The sequence below is a fragment of the Scylla paramamosain genome, chromosome 7, assembly GCF_035594125.1.
Source record: "Scylla paramamosain isolate STU-SP2022 chromosome 7, ASM3559412v1, whole genome shotgun sequence".
NCBI lineage: Eukaryota > Metazoa > Arthropoda > Malacostraca > Decapoda > Portunidae > Scylla > Scylla paramamosain.
The window spans coordinates 13640619-13657670 of record NC_087157.1 but is presented as its reverse complement, the minus strand read 5'-3'; the positions used below and the strand labels follow the sequence as shown (position 1 = coordinate 13657670).

Here is a 17052-nt window from a genome sequence, read left to right as displayed (position 1 = left end):
TTTTGGTGTCAGTGTTGTGGTGGTGCATCATGGGTGAAATACCGCTCAGCCCCAAGAAAAACATGAAGGTAAGAGGGATGGTAACACTGTCTCTTTTTTATAGTGCTGTTTGGGGCACTTGTTTTGGATGTGTTTTTATCTGTGTTTTGGCCGCGTCAGGATGAGTTGACCATAAGAGACAGTATAGGCGCTGTGAAGTGTTTGTCATGTTAGGTGTGTGTGTGTGTGTGTGTGTGTGTGTGTGGTGACGTGTTAGTAGATGGTAGGTTTCCGGGGGGTACTGTCTCTCTCTTATCAGCAGGAAAGTGACAGCTCCAGTACACTAGTAATCAAGCTGATGACACAACTAAGCACGTAGAGTAGGAATGCCATCGATCCCCGCTGGCCTTCTCACCACACACACTCCAGGGTTACCACCACCTCTCATCACTCACCACCACCACCCGTAGCAGTGCCACATATGACATCACCACCACCTCTGTCTGAACTCCTCTCCTGTTCCTCTTACTCCTCTTGCCACAACCTTTCCTTGACACACTTACTCCTCCATTGAAAGTGTATGTTGAGATCAGGTATACTCGTGTGTATGTATGTGTGTGTATATCATTTGTTGGCAGAGAAAGTGTAGCAATGGATAGGTGTTGGTGGCATGCGGGACAGATGTTCAGAGCACCTGTCCTACATCCCCAGGTGTGTAGGTACATTCCACGTTGCACATATGTAGAAAAGACACGCAGATCATTAAACAGTGGGCGGGCTTTCATGTCACTCCCGTATCTGGGTTGTTATCCATTTATTCACCATATGGAGCTCCCAAGTCGATGTGTGGCGGGTTATACGTTATACATCACGGGGGCTGTCATCTGGGTAATGCTGGTTGTGGTGTTGGTTATTATGAAGTAAAGACATGCAGGTCGTTAAATCCGTTTATTCAAGAGTGAATACGTTATGCATCAGAGAAGCTGTCATGCCGGTGGTGGTGATGCAAATCGTTAAACAGTATAGATTTCCATGTCACTCCCGTATCTGGTCCACTATCTGTTTATTCACGAGTTCATGTGTTAAGCATCTCAGTCATCCTGCTGGTAATGGTGGTGGTATCAGTAGTTGTGGTGGTGAGGGGTGTGGCAGGGCCGGAGGAGGAGGATGCTGGCTCCGAGATGCTTCCTCCTCTTGATCAATACGATGTCCGGGCCAGCCATGACGCGCCAGCCTCCACGCCCCTCCGCCGTCTGCCTGCTGCTGCTGCTGCTGCGGAGGGTCTGTAAAGACGATGAGGTGCAGTTCACTGGCTAACGGCCATCAGTGAAAAGCATTTAGTAATTGTAGCTACTATTTTAGGTTTTACATTGTAGCAGAAGTGGCAACAGTAACAGTAGTAGCAATTGTTGTTTTAGCACGTATTGTAGAAGTAGGTAGTAATAGAAGTAATATGGAAGAATTCCAGCAGTAGGAGTAATAAACGTATAAGTAGTAGTAGTAGTAGTCGTAGTAGTAGTGGTAGTATGGTAGAATTGTAACAGGATTGGTAGTTGTTGTAGTAGTTGTAGTAATGGTAGTGGTAGTAGTAGTAGTAGTAGTAGTAGTAGTAGTAGTAGTAGTAGCGGCAGCACTAGTACCAACAGTAGCAGCAGTAGTTATGAGTATGAAATTTGAAATATTTAGAAAAAATGCGCAATTCCCACACTTTTCTCACGATCACTGAGGCTGGAAAGTTGCCTTCTGGTCTGGGAATCATTGAGGCGCATTCCAGCACACTCACTCACTGCGACTCAATAGGTCAGCCTTCCTCGGGGCGGTAAAATATTCACGTCCGCAGGAATGTCACGAGCGAAATGTGGGACAGTGGGACTTTGAGAATCTATAGTGAATCGTTATTGAGGAGTTAGGAAGAATCTGTATATACGTGTGTGTGTGTGTGTGTGTGTGTGTGTGTGTGTGTGTGTGTGTGTGTGTGTGTGTGTGTGTGTGCATGAGGGAGATCAATAGAGCATGATGCAACGCAGTCTAGACATCTTATCAGAGAAAAACTAAAGGAGAACATTGCTTGACACAGCAGAGAACAGAGAGAGAGAGAGAGAGAGAGAGAGAGAGAGAGAGAGAGAGAGAGAGAGAGAGAGAGAGAGAGAGAATATTAATTTTGCACAACCTTTGCTTTCGTCTTAGTAATAACAATATTGCAGAAACTCACCTCAGTATTGCATTATATTTGCATTACGAAACACTTTCCATTCCAATTCAGGTCTCCCTATAACCCAGCAATGTACATGAACACCACATTTCCCACTTAACCTCCCCTCCTGGAAATAGAACACCTATCAAAACCCAACGTACAAGATTCATTAGAACACTTATCATAACCTACGAGAATAATTATCTAGACTTACAAAGATGAATTAAAATGCTTGCCTAAACCTACAAGATAATTATTAGAACATTTTTCTAAATCCAAATTACAAGATGGAATGACCTCGCTTTCCACTCACATTACTCTCCAATTACCACAAGCAATTGGGAAATTATGCATTTTACTTGATAATCAGACGTACAAAAAAAATCAGTAAAAAAAAAAAAAAGCATCATCGTCACTGGCGAGATGACGGAGAAATCAGACTGTAACACAATGAGTCTTTTCAGGTATTAGTTTACAAGGTCTTTTTTTTTTCTTTTTTGTCACGTGGCCAGGTGTGTGTGTGTGTGTGTGTGTGTGTGTGTGTGTGTGTGTGTGTGTGTGTGTGTGTGTGTGTGTTAAGGGAGGAGAGGGAACAGAGACCTTCATCTCACATCAGCGGCAGATTGCATTATCAGGCAGCACATGTTATTATCAACCTTCCTCCCTCTCCCTTCCACGCCTAACACTCGTGCGCGGCTGATAGCACAGTCGAGAGAGAGAGAGAGAGAGAGAGAGAGAGAGAGAGAGAGAGAGAGAGAGAGAGAGAGAGAGAGAGAGAGAGAGACTGGTTCAATGATAGATTTTAGACCGGCAACAAGTCAGCGTCGTTAAGAGAGAGAGAGAGAGAGAGAGAGAGAGAGAGATGCCGTGTAAAATGTCACGTTGACCTTCTAGTAACCGCATTACTTAAGTTATCCAGTGGCAGCCTCGTGCAGTGACCTCTTATGATGATAGTACGTCAAGAATGCCGCCAGATGTCTTTGCTGCTGTTGCTATTGTCGTCGGCTGCTTCCTCCTCCTCCTCCTCCTCCTCCTCCTCCTCCTCCTCCTCCTCCTCCTCCTCCTCCTCCTCCTCCTCCTCCTCCCGGTCCTCGTCATTATCATTGCCATTCCCTACCACCTCCTCCTCATCCTGTTTCGTCTCTTAGAATTTGGATGATGACTGAGATGAATCACAAGGCGGAAGTTGTTTGTCGATTACGTTCAATAAAATTGGAGAAAAAAGAGAGTATTACTCCTACTCCTTACCTCATGTTCTTTTGTTGTTCCGCAGCACACGAGCTCTCAGAACTTCAAAATCTGAAGATAAAGAAAGTTGCAACATTATCACAGTATTGTCTCCACGTGCCTCTTGTTGTTGCGCAGTACAAGAGCTCTCGGAACCGCAAAGTGCGCTGCTCCAGGCTGCAGGAAAACCGCGGAATTTGTTGAAGCGGAAGAAGAAAAGACTGACTGTACTCGTGACGTGTCAAGAGGAAAGGGAATGTAAACTTCGTAGTATCAGCGTCCTCCCGCGGGTAATTGCCGAGCTTGTTTGGCCTTGAGTAGTAAATGAAAAAGAAAAGAAAAAAAATATTGCTCACGTGCAATTTTCAAATTACGTTCAGCCGAAGGTAGACGTGAACCACGCTGCTGCTGCTGTTGCTTCCGGGAAATATTCGGGGAAGAAAGTATGTGAGTCGTTAGCCGGAAGCAGAAAACGGTCTTACCTGAGTGGCTCATTGCTGGGAAAACACTTCAATATCACTTCAATATTAGTCTACGTACTGGCAACTTCCGAATTTCATCAAGTCACCCATTTATTTGTGGTGATAGATAACTGTGATGATTTAGAGGTTCTTGATCACGAAAAGTATTTTCCCTAACTTAATCAAATCTAATAACATAAGTTATTTACTTCATGATAATCAGTCATGTAACACGTTGACGTTTGGGGTGCAGTAGAACAACCCGTGAATAAGCGTAAAACCCTACTTCACCAGCACAGCAGTAAAAATATCAACACTCATGTTGATAGCCCACTGTGCTGGCGAACTTACGAAAACCATTTCGCTGCTAAACTTTTCTTTAATAATGTTCCAGCCTAAAACAGGTAATGTTAACGTAGTTTTATTTATCTGATTAGTTTACTTTATTTATTTATTTTTTTTTTTTATTTATTTATTTTATTTTATTCTATTTATTTTCTTATTTTTTTTATTTTTTTTTTTTTTTTTTTTTTGTGTGTGTGAGGGGGAGGGATGGAGGGCATGCAAACAGTTTTACACTGAACTAGGACGGGCATTAGCAGTAAAGGAGTGAAAAGAAGCAAACACCCACAAACTCATTGCTTATCACGCCTCGTCATGGCTTCCGCCGCTACTTAATGCAAGCAAGGCAATTCGAATTTTTTTCCTTTCCTCTTTCCTTTATCACTTCCCTCTGCAAAGCAAGTCAATTCGATTTTTCTTCCTTTCCTCTTACGTTTATTCCCTCCCCTTCCGCTAAGACCTCGGAATCGGCCCTGTACGTGTGCAGGACGCGAAAATGTGTATGCGTGTCACATACTCTGCTGATGCCTTGGGAACAGCCAGCCTCACATTCCTCTGTTGTGCGGCCTCATCCACCACACGTGCTCACTCATGCTTGCTGCAGGCCGGAGCTTTACTTACTTTCTCTCTTTTTTTTTTCATATTTTCTTTCATCGTGCTATTTTTTTTTTTCTTTCATATTCATATTCCTTTTTATTTTTATTCTTCTTTCCTTTTTATTCATGTCTTCTGTGTGTGTGTGTGTGTGTGTGTGTGTGTTGAGAGAGAGAGAGAGAAAGAGAGAGAGAGAGAGAGAGAATGAATCAGTCATCGTCATCTATTCAAGTAATAAGAAATGCGGCCGTTGAACCCTTTAATCATATGCTAAGTACGTACCTCGGCAGTATTGGTGATGGTGATGGTGGTAGTGGTGGTCGGGGAGGTTTTGGTGGACTGCCGCAGGAATGGACGGCATGTGAAAGCTCACGGGCTGTTGCTCCATACCGCCTGAGTAGCATGTGACCGCTTGTGGCCGCTGTATGTAAGAACTGGCACAGAGGGGAGGAGACAAGACTGGGTTTGGGGTATCAGGCTGTGTATGCATAAATGATTATGAAGTGAAATCCTTTCTTGACTCCCTACACTTCTCAATCATATGTTGTAGTGTAAGTTTAGATTTAAATTTTGAAAGATTTTACTGATAACAAAAGGGCTGATTGCCAACTTATTAGTGACTTAAAGTTTCTTACTTTCTTGACTACTCAAATTAAGTAACAAGAGTCACTGTTATTAGCAGTTTATGTATGTTATTACAAGCTAATCTCCTTACTAGTAAACGGAACTAAGTTCATCGTGATGTTTCATACTTCGAGTAAATTATCAACATAATATTCAGGTTACTTTTACTTTTATTACCTTCACGTAAATCATTAGCTTCTCATTTATCCACTCCCTCCAGCTGACCACACCATCTTAGTGTTGTTTTATCACGACCATTCCAGAACAATTCATGTTCTCTTAATAGTTAAAAGTCTCGCCAGCCACAAAGACATGAGACGTTTAAGTGAGCAGGACGGGAATAGTAATCTCGTCATTGGTCGCTGGCGTGGCGCGTGGCGTGTGGCGTGGTGGGCTGGGAGTGGTGCGGCGCGGCAGTCAGGTAGACATTCCCATGACCCTTAAGTACCCCGGAGCGGGTGGGCATATGTAGAGTTCATAGTTAGCCTAAACATATGGTGATGGTGTTGGTGGTGGTGATGGTTATTCAGGTGTGCCAGGCCAGCCGCCCTCTATATTAGTAGCGCGGTGCAAAGGTGACTGTCGTGGGAGTTGGTTTTGTTCCACGTACACTTACGGTTATGTTGTAAAATATCGGGCGTGTTCAGCGTTCTCTTTTCTTCAGCCTCACCTTTTAAAGTCCCTCGTTGTTGATATTCAAGACTGACTCTGTTTTGTTGACTCAGAGGAATTGGCTATATACGGAAAGACTATTGTGGCCATAACAAGTTCTCCTGCATGTGATTCCCGCAGAACGTGGTGTTATGGTTGCGAATGACGTGGGCAGTGTTTTCTGCTACAGGAATGCCTAAAAGACTGACATGAGTGGCCATGAGCATGACTGGGACGAGACAGCATGTCATTTCTCGAGCCGGTCTGAATGGTGGGCGTGGTCTGCTAGCGTGGATGTTTCGAACAGCTGTCAGCCTCCCACGCCGCCACCACTAGCATGACCACCATTGTACTGTACGTTGCGTCACCCGCCAACACACCAACGGAAATTCATCGTATTATTCTGTCATCTGCGTGGCTGAAGGTTATATAGATTCTTAGAGGGGAAAAATGGATTAAACACTTAATTCGGTGAAAGGTTCTCTCGCCCGTCGCCTAAGAAAGAATTAACCTTTTTTTTTTTCTGCTATAAGCCGTTCGCAGCTTCCCCGTCACCAAGCCTGACTGTGTGCTTAAAGAAAAAAAATATCAGTATTTGCCAAGATCTGCTAGCCTAATATTGTCCTACTGCTTAGCTAATAAGTTTTACTGCTACGCATCAGACCCGTTGTTGTTGCATCCGTATAATAGGCTCCTTTTTTTTATTTCTTTAAAAGTTGAATATCATAAGGCAGCATTTAATCTGAGGACCGAGCCGAGGAGATCGCTAACAAGTAAAGTTTCGCTTGTAATCCCGCGATGGGAGGGCGAGGGGCGAGGGGTGTATTTGCGGCGGTGACGACAACCCGCTCCCTCCCGCCTTCCCTCAGCCCTCCTCACTCCACAGTCTGGGTAAACAACCCACTATTTATTTCTCCCACAGCAGGTAAACTTTACCTACTGATGTACATACCGCAGATGTATGTAATGTTATTAATTACCAAAGTACACCGCGCCCCGTTATGCCGAGTATATTCGGTAACCATGGAATACACTGACGTATAATATATTTTGCAAGGCACGATCTGGCCATTATCCTTAAAACACACGGTGCCAGATGTTAGTGCGATTCATGTGGTAGTTCAGACTTAGCAAGCTGGGATATGGCTCCTGATGGTTATTTTACATAGCCGCCTCTAGTAAAGCGTATGATGGATTTGTAATATGTTACGTCATTGTCCTAAACTGACATTATTATGTTGTGCACACACACACACACACACACACACACACACACACACACACACACACACACACACACACACACACACACACACACACACATTCTCTCTCTCTCTCTCTCTCTCTCTCTCTCTCTCTCTCTCTCTCTCTCTCTCTCTCTCTCTCTCTCTCTCTCTCTCTCTCTCTCTCTCTCTCTTCAAGACAATGTGTGTGTGTGTGTGTGTGTGTGTGTGTGTGTGTGTGTGTGTGTGTGTGTGTGTGCGCGCGCGCGCGCTTTTATCATGAGATAGAGCATTTGTACTAGCATTTCATAATCCTAACTGTATATTTTAGAGTTGCTTTCACGTGTGTGTGTGGTGTGTGTACATTTTATTTTATTTTATTTATTTTATTTTATTTTATTTATTTATTTATTTTTTTTTTTTTTTTTTATTTTTTTTTTTTTTTTTATGTATGGGGATCACAAACAATGTTGAACATTATTATAACATAATAAGATTCTTCCAAAGTTTCTAAACCTGTCACAGCTGTCATGTAAATGAAGCTGCAGAAATCAGTTGTATATTCTCAACCTTTCTTTAGCAGATGTCATTTATTATGGGACAACTAATTCACAATACTTGTTGTTTCAGGTGCTGGTGGGTGAGGCAGCGTGGTCTGGGGAGCGGGTGTCAGAGCTGAGACAGCTGGCACACCAGATTCGGCTGCACCTAGCAGAGGACTCTGCGCAGGACACTCCATTAGTTGCTGAGGTTGAGCGACTTGGGTTCCGAATAACTAACCTGACTGAGGCAATCACTCAGCTCAGTAGTAACTTGACACAGCAGGTGAATGCTGAACAACATCAAAAGAAAGAGAACGCCCTTCAGGAGCTTGAAGCTGGTATAAATGGGGCCCATACGCTGCTGGCATTACCAGAGCCCGAAGTAAATGAAGCAGCAGAGCGGGCCACCCAACTAAAGGACCAGCTAGTGGCACTTGGAGGCACTGGAGGTCCTGTCATTGACAGTGGGCCATCACAAGTAGTGGAAGCCTGGCAAGTAGCTGTTCGTGACACACACTCGAGGTACCAGCAGGTAGTTGCAGGTCTGGGAGGTGATGAAGAACAGCTTGCAGCAGCACTGACTACTTGGAAACAATATGTGGAAAGTGTGGAAGCCAGCATGAGTGCCCCAGCTCCAGCTTCACGTGAAGGGCTTCATGAAGCCTCCCGCTTGTGTCAGGTGCACCGTTCTATTCTCAACACACAAACAAATGTTCTTCTAACTCTTCAAGAACAAGCCCAGCAGGAAAACGCTCCCCCACGCATCAGGGACTTACAGGGTCGCCTCAGAGAGCTGATCTTGCGTCACAAGACTGTCTTGACGACGGTTACTGAACGAGAACAACTACTTCTCCAAACCATCACTACGTGGGAGACCTACAGAGTCAAGATTGCTCAACTGCAAACATGGATATTGGCCTTAGAACAAGAGAAGCAAGGACTTCAGCTCAGGCAAGTTGCAAGAAGACGTCTTGACAAGGTTATCAGTAGATTACAGTCCTTGCAAGAACAGCTGGGCAGAGGAGAGGAACAGGTAGAGGAAATAGAGAAGCTGTGTCAAATACTGGTAGCATCTTGTGACTCAAGCATACACCCCATCCTAAAGGCTGAATTAGCATCTCTGCAGCAGCGTGTGACTAACATGCGTGCAGGTGTGGAGACATGGCTTGGTTACCTCAATAAGAGTTCTTCCCTGTGGCAGCGGTATGAAGATGTGTACACCAAGCTTCATACCATTTTGGCAGAGATCCAGGCAGGGCTGTCTGCCGACATGCCCTCTGATTTCTGCAGTGTTCAGGAGACCATTAAAAAGTATAATGAAACTACTGCTGCTCTAGAAGCCTTGAGTGGGGATCTTTCTTTGCTGAGGACAACCCGTGAGGAAATGGTGGACTCGCTCACACCTGCTGACCTGCGCCTGGTGACACAGAGAATGTGGAGAGTCACACAACTGCAGGCTGAATTGCTGCATCAGTACAGACTTAAAATCAGCACTTTGGAGGATAGGTTAGAATTGTGGGAACTTTATGATACTAGATATCAACAGTTCCTTACTTGGGCCAAAGATATGGAGGGTAAGATTGATGGTGGCTCAGAACAGTACATTGACACACTTATCAGAAAGCTGGAACATGATTACCAGGAAGACATCAATGCTAAGAGTGTAGAAATGCACTGGCTTTTGTCTGAGGGTGAAGAACTTATATCATGCAGCAAGGAGGATCAAGCTGCTGAATTGAAGGAAAAAGTAAAAATTATTGAGACCACCTGGAAACACATTCATGATAAATGCAACAGTAGGAAGCAGAAATTACAAGACATTGTGACAACCATAAACAAAGCAGAAGTCACTCTGGCTGAACTAAAGGAATGGCTCTTCCTGATTGAGAAAAAGCTGTCTAGTCCTGTCATTTTCCAGAATAGCTCTAAGAAAGAAATAGATCGTCTCTTGGAAGCAGAAGAAGAGATTCGTAAGGAGATAGAGAAGCAGAGTGGAACTATTTCTTCTGTTTTGAATCTTTGTGACATGGTTATTCATGATTGCAATGAGTTTGATGCTAATGGAGATACAGACTCACTGCAAGAGGCTCACCACAACCTGGACAGACGCTGGGGAGAAATCTGCACTCGATCAGCAGAAAGGAAGGCATTTATCAAGAAAACTTGGAAGATGTGGCAGGAACTGGTGACAGTTAATAATTCATTTTCTTCATGGCTTACAAATATGGAGTCAAGACTGAGGGACCTAGATGTTGCTTCTTATCATGTACCATACAGCAGCCTTGAAGAAATGGTTGCAACTGTTCACCAGCTACAGCCATTGATTCATAACCAGACACCTCAGTATGAAAGTCTTAACCAGCATTACCGGGTACTTGCCCGACCATATGGAAGGGAAAACAGATTAGACCAAGAAAATGAGATTCGAACAATGGTCAAGACTTCTAATGCTAGATTCCACACCCTTAGTTACCAAATTACTGTAATACTTAGGCGTATAAGCTTTAGTAGAAGGTTGTTTGAAAAGTATGAAGCTTCAAGAGAAAGGCTGATGATCTGGCTGAATGACTTTGACCTCAAGATAACTGAATATGAACAATACCCACATGGAAACCTTGAACATAAGAAGAGGGCACTGTTAGGACTTGTAGCAGAATATGAGAGGCATGAAAATGAACAGAAGGAATTTGAAGATTTGATTACATACCTCTACCAGAGAAGCTGCTACTCAGATTGCACCATCATAGAAGAAAGTCTTACAGAGTATTGGGTTTGTAGAAAACTCATTCGTACACGCCTTCTGGCCCTCCAGAAAGATGTTGAGGATGAAATAACGCAGACCACAACTGTGATGACAAGCCTTTCTGAAGAGAGATTACTACAAGACCAGGAAGATGATTATAGGGTTCCTCTAGTGTCAGATGCTGAACTGCAAAACCTTGAACCAACCCTGAGCCCAGCAGACATGTCTTTCATTGGTGCTGTGGGAGGGCGGTCCATGGTTGTGGAGATGCGTGTGGCACTAGATGAATGTAAAAAGATCATACTGCAGTTAGAAGAAGCCTTGAAGTGTCCAACACCTCAGGGTGCAGAAGTTGACAAGATGTATTACTCTTTTGTAAGTATTTCATCTGATTTCATAATAGGAATGTCAATACTGAAATTTTGTATGATAATATTTCCTAGAAATTTATGAATATTTGATAGGTATTAGAGAAACAGCACTAGACAAGAAATTAAAAATTTGATGTGTGTATCTTGTCCTGCCACCAGTCGAAGCAGCTGGCAGGATGCCGGTCATCAGTAGATTTGTTGAGTTCCCTGAAGCAACACACAGGGGATGATGCTGAGGCACGAGAACTCCATCCAGAAATTGATGCTGTCATTGAAGAATTTACTCTTTTAGAAGCCAAGGCACAGGCCAAGCAACAGAGACTCAAGGAGAACAGGTATAAAAGAATATCTTAGGGTATTATGATGTATTTTCAATCACCATATAAGAAGAATAACTTGCCAAAACAAAATCTTTCTTTTGATCTGTCATGGCCAAAACTTATCATTCTTTTAAGGAAACTTTTACTATGTTCATAATTAGTTACATATTTATCTGCAAGATATGATTTTCTTCCAGCAAATTATTTTATAATGAAAAATGTCTTTGTAGCTTTTTAGTCATAAGTACAGTATCTTGTAGCTGGAGGCAGGGAAGTTTGAAGCATGAATGAATGGAGCCTATAGTATTTTTTTTTTTCATAATTAGTTTTCTTAGAAATCACATTTTCATATTAAATTGTTTTTAGTAGCATTTCTCAGTCATAGTTCTGCTTGAAACTTAACCTGAGAAGTACAACCTTCACTATCATCTGGTAGACTGACACTTGTAGATTGAAAAATAATGCAGTATACTACATGTATACATATACTAGATAACAGAAGCCTATCCCTAATTTTGTCAGGTATAATAGAGCTCGCATGTAGTAATGAACATATGTATTGATTAATTGGTTATATATAATATGTATTGGTTAATTGGTTAATCAAAAAATTTATAACTTATAAGCCACATAACTGAAAATTTATGTTTCACATGAGCCAACCTTTTTTTTTTACTTCATACACTCTAGTGCCTTAGAACACCAAGATGCTACAGGGACTCTCTTAGAGTGGTTTTAGTGTGACTTTTTTTTACATAACTTAAAGAAAACTTTCTAGTTTTGAGAAGGGAGTGATTGATAGTGTAGTGCATACTGAGTGACCAGTGCAGATATTTGGTGCTCTGGGTGGCAGCAGTGATCTTGCTTTAGAAGTAGCTCATGGTGCATGTGCATGTTTGCTTGCAGCGAGACGTCCTCCTTGACGTGCCCGCTGTGTTGCAGACGCAATTGGCAACAGTTTGAAAATGATATGTGGCGACTGGAGCAATGGCTAGCCCATGCGGAAGCCACCCAGTCAACACAGCACAACCCACCCTTGCCCATGGAGCAGCTGGAGGAAGTTGCTCAGGACCACAGGGTAAGTTAGTCACAACTATTTTAAGGAAGGGTTTGATGTGTGATACAAAATGTTACATTGATTTGATCTCACCTCTCTTCTCATATATTGCATTTGATTTTCAACAGGAGTTCCTCATGGACCTTGATGGCCATAAATCTGTGATAATGTCCCTAAACATCATTGGTAAGCATCTGGCGGATCACACACGTGATGAGAGGCGAGCCACCAGAGTGAGGGACCGTCTTGCTGCAACCAACCGCCGCTGGGAAGCAGTATGTGCTGCTGCCTCTGTGTGGCAGGCAAAGCTGCAGACAACCCTGATGGGAAATTCAGAATTCCACAGCACCATAGCTGATTTACTTGCATGGACAGAAACAACTGAGGAGAGTCTTCTTAAGATTGCTGCAGAAGAAGACATGGAGGAACCAGCTCTACGTGACAGGGTGGCTCGTGTCCTTGATGTACGGGCAGAAGTTGAGCGGTGTGAGCCCCGTGTAGCATCCCTGCATGAGGCTGCACAGCACCTTCTACCCACGCAACAGGACGACAAGTCTGCTGCTGTGCGTGAGCAGCTTGCTATTTTATCTCAGCGCCTCCAATTGCTGTTGCAAATGTGCTCCAAACAACTTGTACTTCTCTCTCAGATACTTGGACAAGACTTTACTAGTTCTTTGGCATCTCTTGCATCCTCAGGGGTGAGTAATACTGACTGATGTCACCCAGTGTATAACTTGGGTATACAGTATGTTTATTTATATGATTTTGCAAATTTGCATGAAGTAATTAGGAACTGCACCAATGCACGTAGCACCTGAAATGCACTTTCTTTTTACAGTTGTACGAGTCTGCAGAGTTTTCTCTCTCAAGACCAACCTCACCAAGCTCCCTGTCGGCCAGCTTCCATTCAGATGCTCAGTACGTACAACTTGGCTTTTGGAACTTGCCAAGCATGTAGTGTTGTACTGTATGACACCCACGGCAGTATTGACCAGATGTGTGTGTGTATGTGTGTGTGTGTGTGTGTGTGTGTGTGTGTGTGTGTGTGTGTGTGTGTGTGTGCACGCACGTATCCACGTGTGTGTGTGTGTGTGTGTGTGTGTGTGTGTGTGTGTGTGTGTGTGCGTGCGTGCGTGTGTATTTTTATGTCTGTAGTATGTTTGTAATCAGATTTTATTTTCTGTGACATAGTTTATTATTATGTTGGAATGATATCACTAATTTCAGTTTGCTTATAAACTTTTCTTTTTTAATTTTTATTGCTTTTTATGGTATTTGATTATAGACAATATTAGAAATGAAATACATTGTTCATGATATTTTCTTCTTGTGTGTGTGTGTATATATATATATATATATATATATATATATATATATATATATATATATATATATATATATATATATATATATATATATATATATATATATATATATATATATATATATATATATATATATATATATATATATATATATATATATTATAAAATTTATGATAAATTTGAAGAAACTGAGATAAATTACTGATTTTTAATACTTTCAAAGACTTGATTTTACTCTTAAGTAACAACCTAGATAAACTGGTATTAAATTATACAAAGCACTTGTGTCCCTTCCCTAATCTTATGTTTGCCGGCAGTGATGTGCTGGGTGCTGAGGGCAGCAACGAAGGTGTGGTGCGTCGCTCCTACAGATTCCTGGGCCGGGTGATGCGTGCAGCACTTCCCATCCAGGCCCTGATGCTCCTCATGCTGGGAGTGGCCTCCTTGGTCCCAACTTCAGAAGATGACTATGCCTGTAGCATGGCTAACAACTTTGCCCGCAGCCTGGACCCCATGCTGCGCTATCCCAATGGGCCACCACCATTCTAATCCAGAAATTGTACATCTGCTATCTTAGGGACTTTCTGTCTTCCTAAAGATCTGAAGCATTTCGTCATAAGCTGAAAATTTATCTAATATATATATATATATATATATATATATATATATATATATATATATATATATATATATATATATATATATATATATATATATATATATATATATATATATATATATATATAAAACACACTTACACACACACACACACACACACACACACACACACACACACACACACACACACACACACACACACACACACACACACACACAGACAGACAGACAGACAGACAGACAGACAGACAGACAGACAGACAGACAGACACACACACACACACACACACACACACACACACACACACACACACACACACACATTAAACACTTGTACTGTAATAATTGGGATTTTATCATATTGAACAATTGTTGATTTCTATAAAGTTTAGCAGTATGTATTATCTGTATCTGTTATGGTAATAAGAGTTCCTGAAGTGCCCATCATTTTAATTAGGTATAAAGGGCTGTCTGTCTCAGACAACTCCACCTGGACATAAATTGATTACCTTTGTGTGTGTGTGTGTGTGTGTGTGTGTGTGTGTGTGTGAGCATGAGCATGAGTGTATAACCTTCCTTTCAAAACCAAAATTTTCTTGATTCTGGAATTATAAACAGAACATCACCTGGTGCTATAGTCTGAATATGTGGTGTAGGTAATCCTGACAGCTGTTGCAGTACTGATTTTTAGGTGCTATAACACTTTGACATGATATGGGCTTACTTTGCTATTTATTTAAGATTTAGGGGGAATTTGTAAAACTGCTGATTAACTCCAGAAGCTGGGTTGGTTAGTAGTGTACTACCACTAAGAGGTGGACATGGTGATACTGTGTTGTGTTGGGAGACTTGCAGCTCTACCCAAGTGTTCTGTCGGGAAGCCCATGGGAGACCCACTGGGAATGAAACACTTGAGGTGAAAAAGAGCATGATTTCTCTAAGCAAGCCCACTTAGGTGTATTATTGTTTAATGATAAATCACTTGTGATACATGTTCATACCTGCTGTTGAGCATCATAATAAATAAGGCTATGGTTTAGGCATTTGGTATTTGGAATAGGTCATAGAATCTTGACCTGCAGAATATCTGTACTTAGCACTTGGTTTATATTCTGACATGGCTTAACCCTGTTGTATATAAACTTTATATATTCTTGTTTATATCATTCTTTGTGATTCACTGATTTCATCTTTTCTCTGATCATATCATTAACTTAAGTACTGATATGACAGGATAAAAACAGCCAGTTAGTGTGGAACCTGACTGGCTGTTCTTGAAGAAAAGGAGGATAATATGAACATAGCTAGCATAATCACAACTTTGGAAGCAGCCAGTGGTGGTGTGAGCTTGTCGCGGGGCTAACACCACATTGCTGTGCTGATCCTGATCCCAGCTTAACACCATTTCTGTGCATCAGCAACTTGAGGAAGATGCACATCATTTTTTGATGAAATGCCTTTCTTATCTTTCATAGTCATTGTCAACTTTTTTTTCTAGTAATAAGCTTGTTTGCTTGAATGCTTCATTCTATAAGTTATTGTTGTGGCTGGCCAGAGGGTTTTTTTCTTTTCTTTTTTTTTCTTTTTTTTTTTCTTTTTTTCTTTGTATGACAGTTTTAAGATGAAATGGTAAGGTATTATGATGGATTTTAGTGCCTGAACTAGATAACCATGTTTGTGCCGGCTGTGACATTGTGCCATAGAATCATGACCAGCCAATAGGGAGTAAGCGTGCAGATGCCTAGCCAATCAAAAGTTGCTTTGTCCAGTCAGTGAGGAATGGAAGTATTATTTCCCAGCCAATCAAAAACTGCTTAGAAACAACCATTAGCAGCCTTGGACTTCCATCCATAAGCATTGCTTTTGCCATTATAGAAGAACAAGCGCTAAGGGCAGTCCTTTATACTGTGGTGTGAGTTAAATTCATACAAATATATGTGTTCTTATATATGATGTTGTTTTATGAACATGATCCTAAGTAACTGTTATGCTTCCCACTTGTATAAATCAAGGTCCAAGTTTCTGAATATAATTATTCAACATCCATCACATGATATTTTGAACAATAGACTGAAGATGTCTCTTCCTCTTTATATAGTGTTAGTTGACAAGCATGACGCATAGACTTAGCAAGGGTGACCTGTAGTGAATTTTCCCTTGGGTTGCAAAATAAGGGCAATTGTGGCAGAAGTGACCACAACAAATTCTGATTTAGCAAATAAAATGTGGCAGTAATGGATAATGTGTGCTGAAAGATGCCAGTGGACTGAAAAACAGTAATGGGAAAAAGAGTTACATATGGAACACTTGAAATGTACATAGAGAATGGTGAGTCAATTGTGATGGTAATGACGGCAGCTAGGGTGCATGAAAAAAGTAACATGAAAGGCACTGAAAATCTGAAATGGAATGGATATATACCAAGTGCAGTTGGAATTACCGCTCAATGTTAAAGTATGGAAGAGAAACTGGGCGAATGGATACAGAATACGAGTGAGCTAGTTCAAAATAAAAAGTGATCCAAGAGGTTGGAGAAAGACCAGCATTGTCTTTCTATAGGAAAGATCAGTAGAAATTAAGGATGCGAAGCTTCTTTTTCCTGGACTCTGAGCTAGTATTGCCAGATCTACTGAAATATCGGGAGATATGATTTTTTAATGGATTCCAGGAAATTCCGGCACTAGTGTCGACATGGGGTCCCCGGTTGGATGGGCTCCGGCAAAACTGAGTTACCAGTTGTGTATTTTCCTTGCAGTGTTACCAGATCAGGCGAAGATTATA

General features: G+C 41.8%; 1 protein-coding gene and 1 long non-coding RNA gene across 10 annotated transcripts in view; one reads left to right on the top strand and one right to left on the bottom strand.

The window, feature by feature from the left end:
- Nucleotides 1-16221, top strand: part of LOC135102104 (muscle-specific protein 300 kDa-like) — a 241276-nt gene extending 225055 nt beyond the window's left edge. For all 9 annotated transcript variants that reach the window (XM_064006869.1, XM_064006870.1, XM_064006871.1 and 6 more), the window contains 6 exons: nt 7926-10955; nt 11111-11286; nt 12178-12349; nt 12457-13026; nt 13167-13246; nt 13971-16221. In XM_064006869.1, the coding sequence (XP_063862939.1) occupies nt 7926-10955; nt 11111-11286; nt 12178-12349; nt 12457-13026; nt 13167-13246; nt 13971-14202 (4260 nt within the window). In that variant the 3' untranslated portion in view covers nt 14203-16221. The remainder of the gene's footprint in view (nt 1-7925; nt 10956-11110; nt 11287-12177; nt 12350-12456; nt 13027-13166; nt 13247-13970) is intronic.
- On the bottom strand, nt 913-5230 carry LOC135102108 (uncharacterized). Its single transcript, XR_010269524.1, has 2 exons — nt 5080-5230; nt 913-1262 (listed from the first exon to the last, which is right to left on the bottom strand). It is a non-coding gene; the product is annotated as an uncharacterized LOC135102108 (long non-coding RNA).
- Nucleotides 16222-17052: the final 831 nt, after the last annotated feature.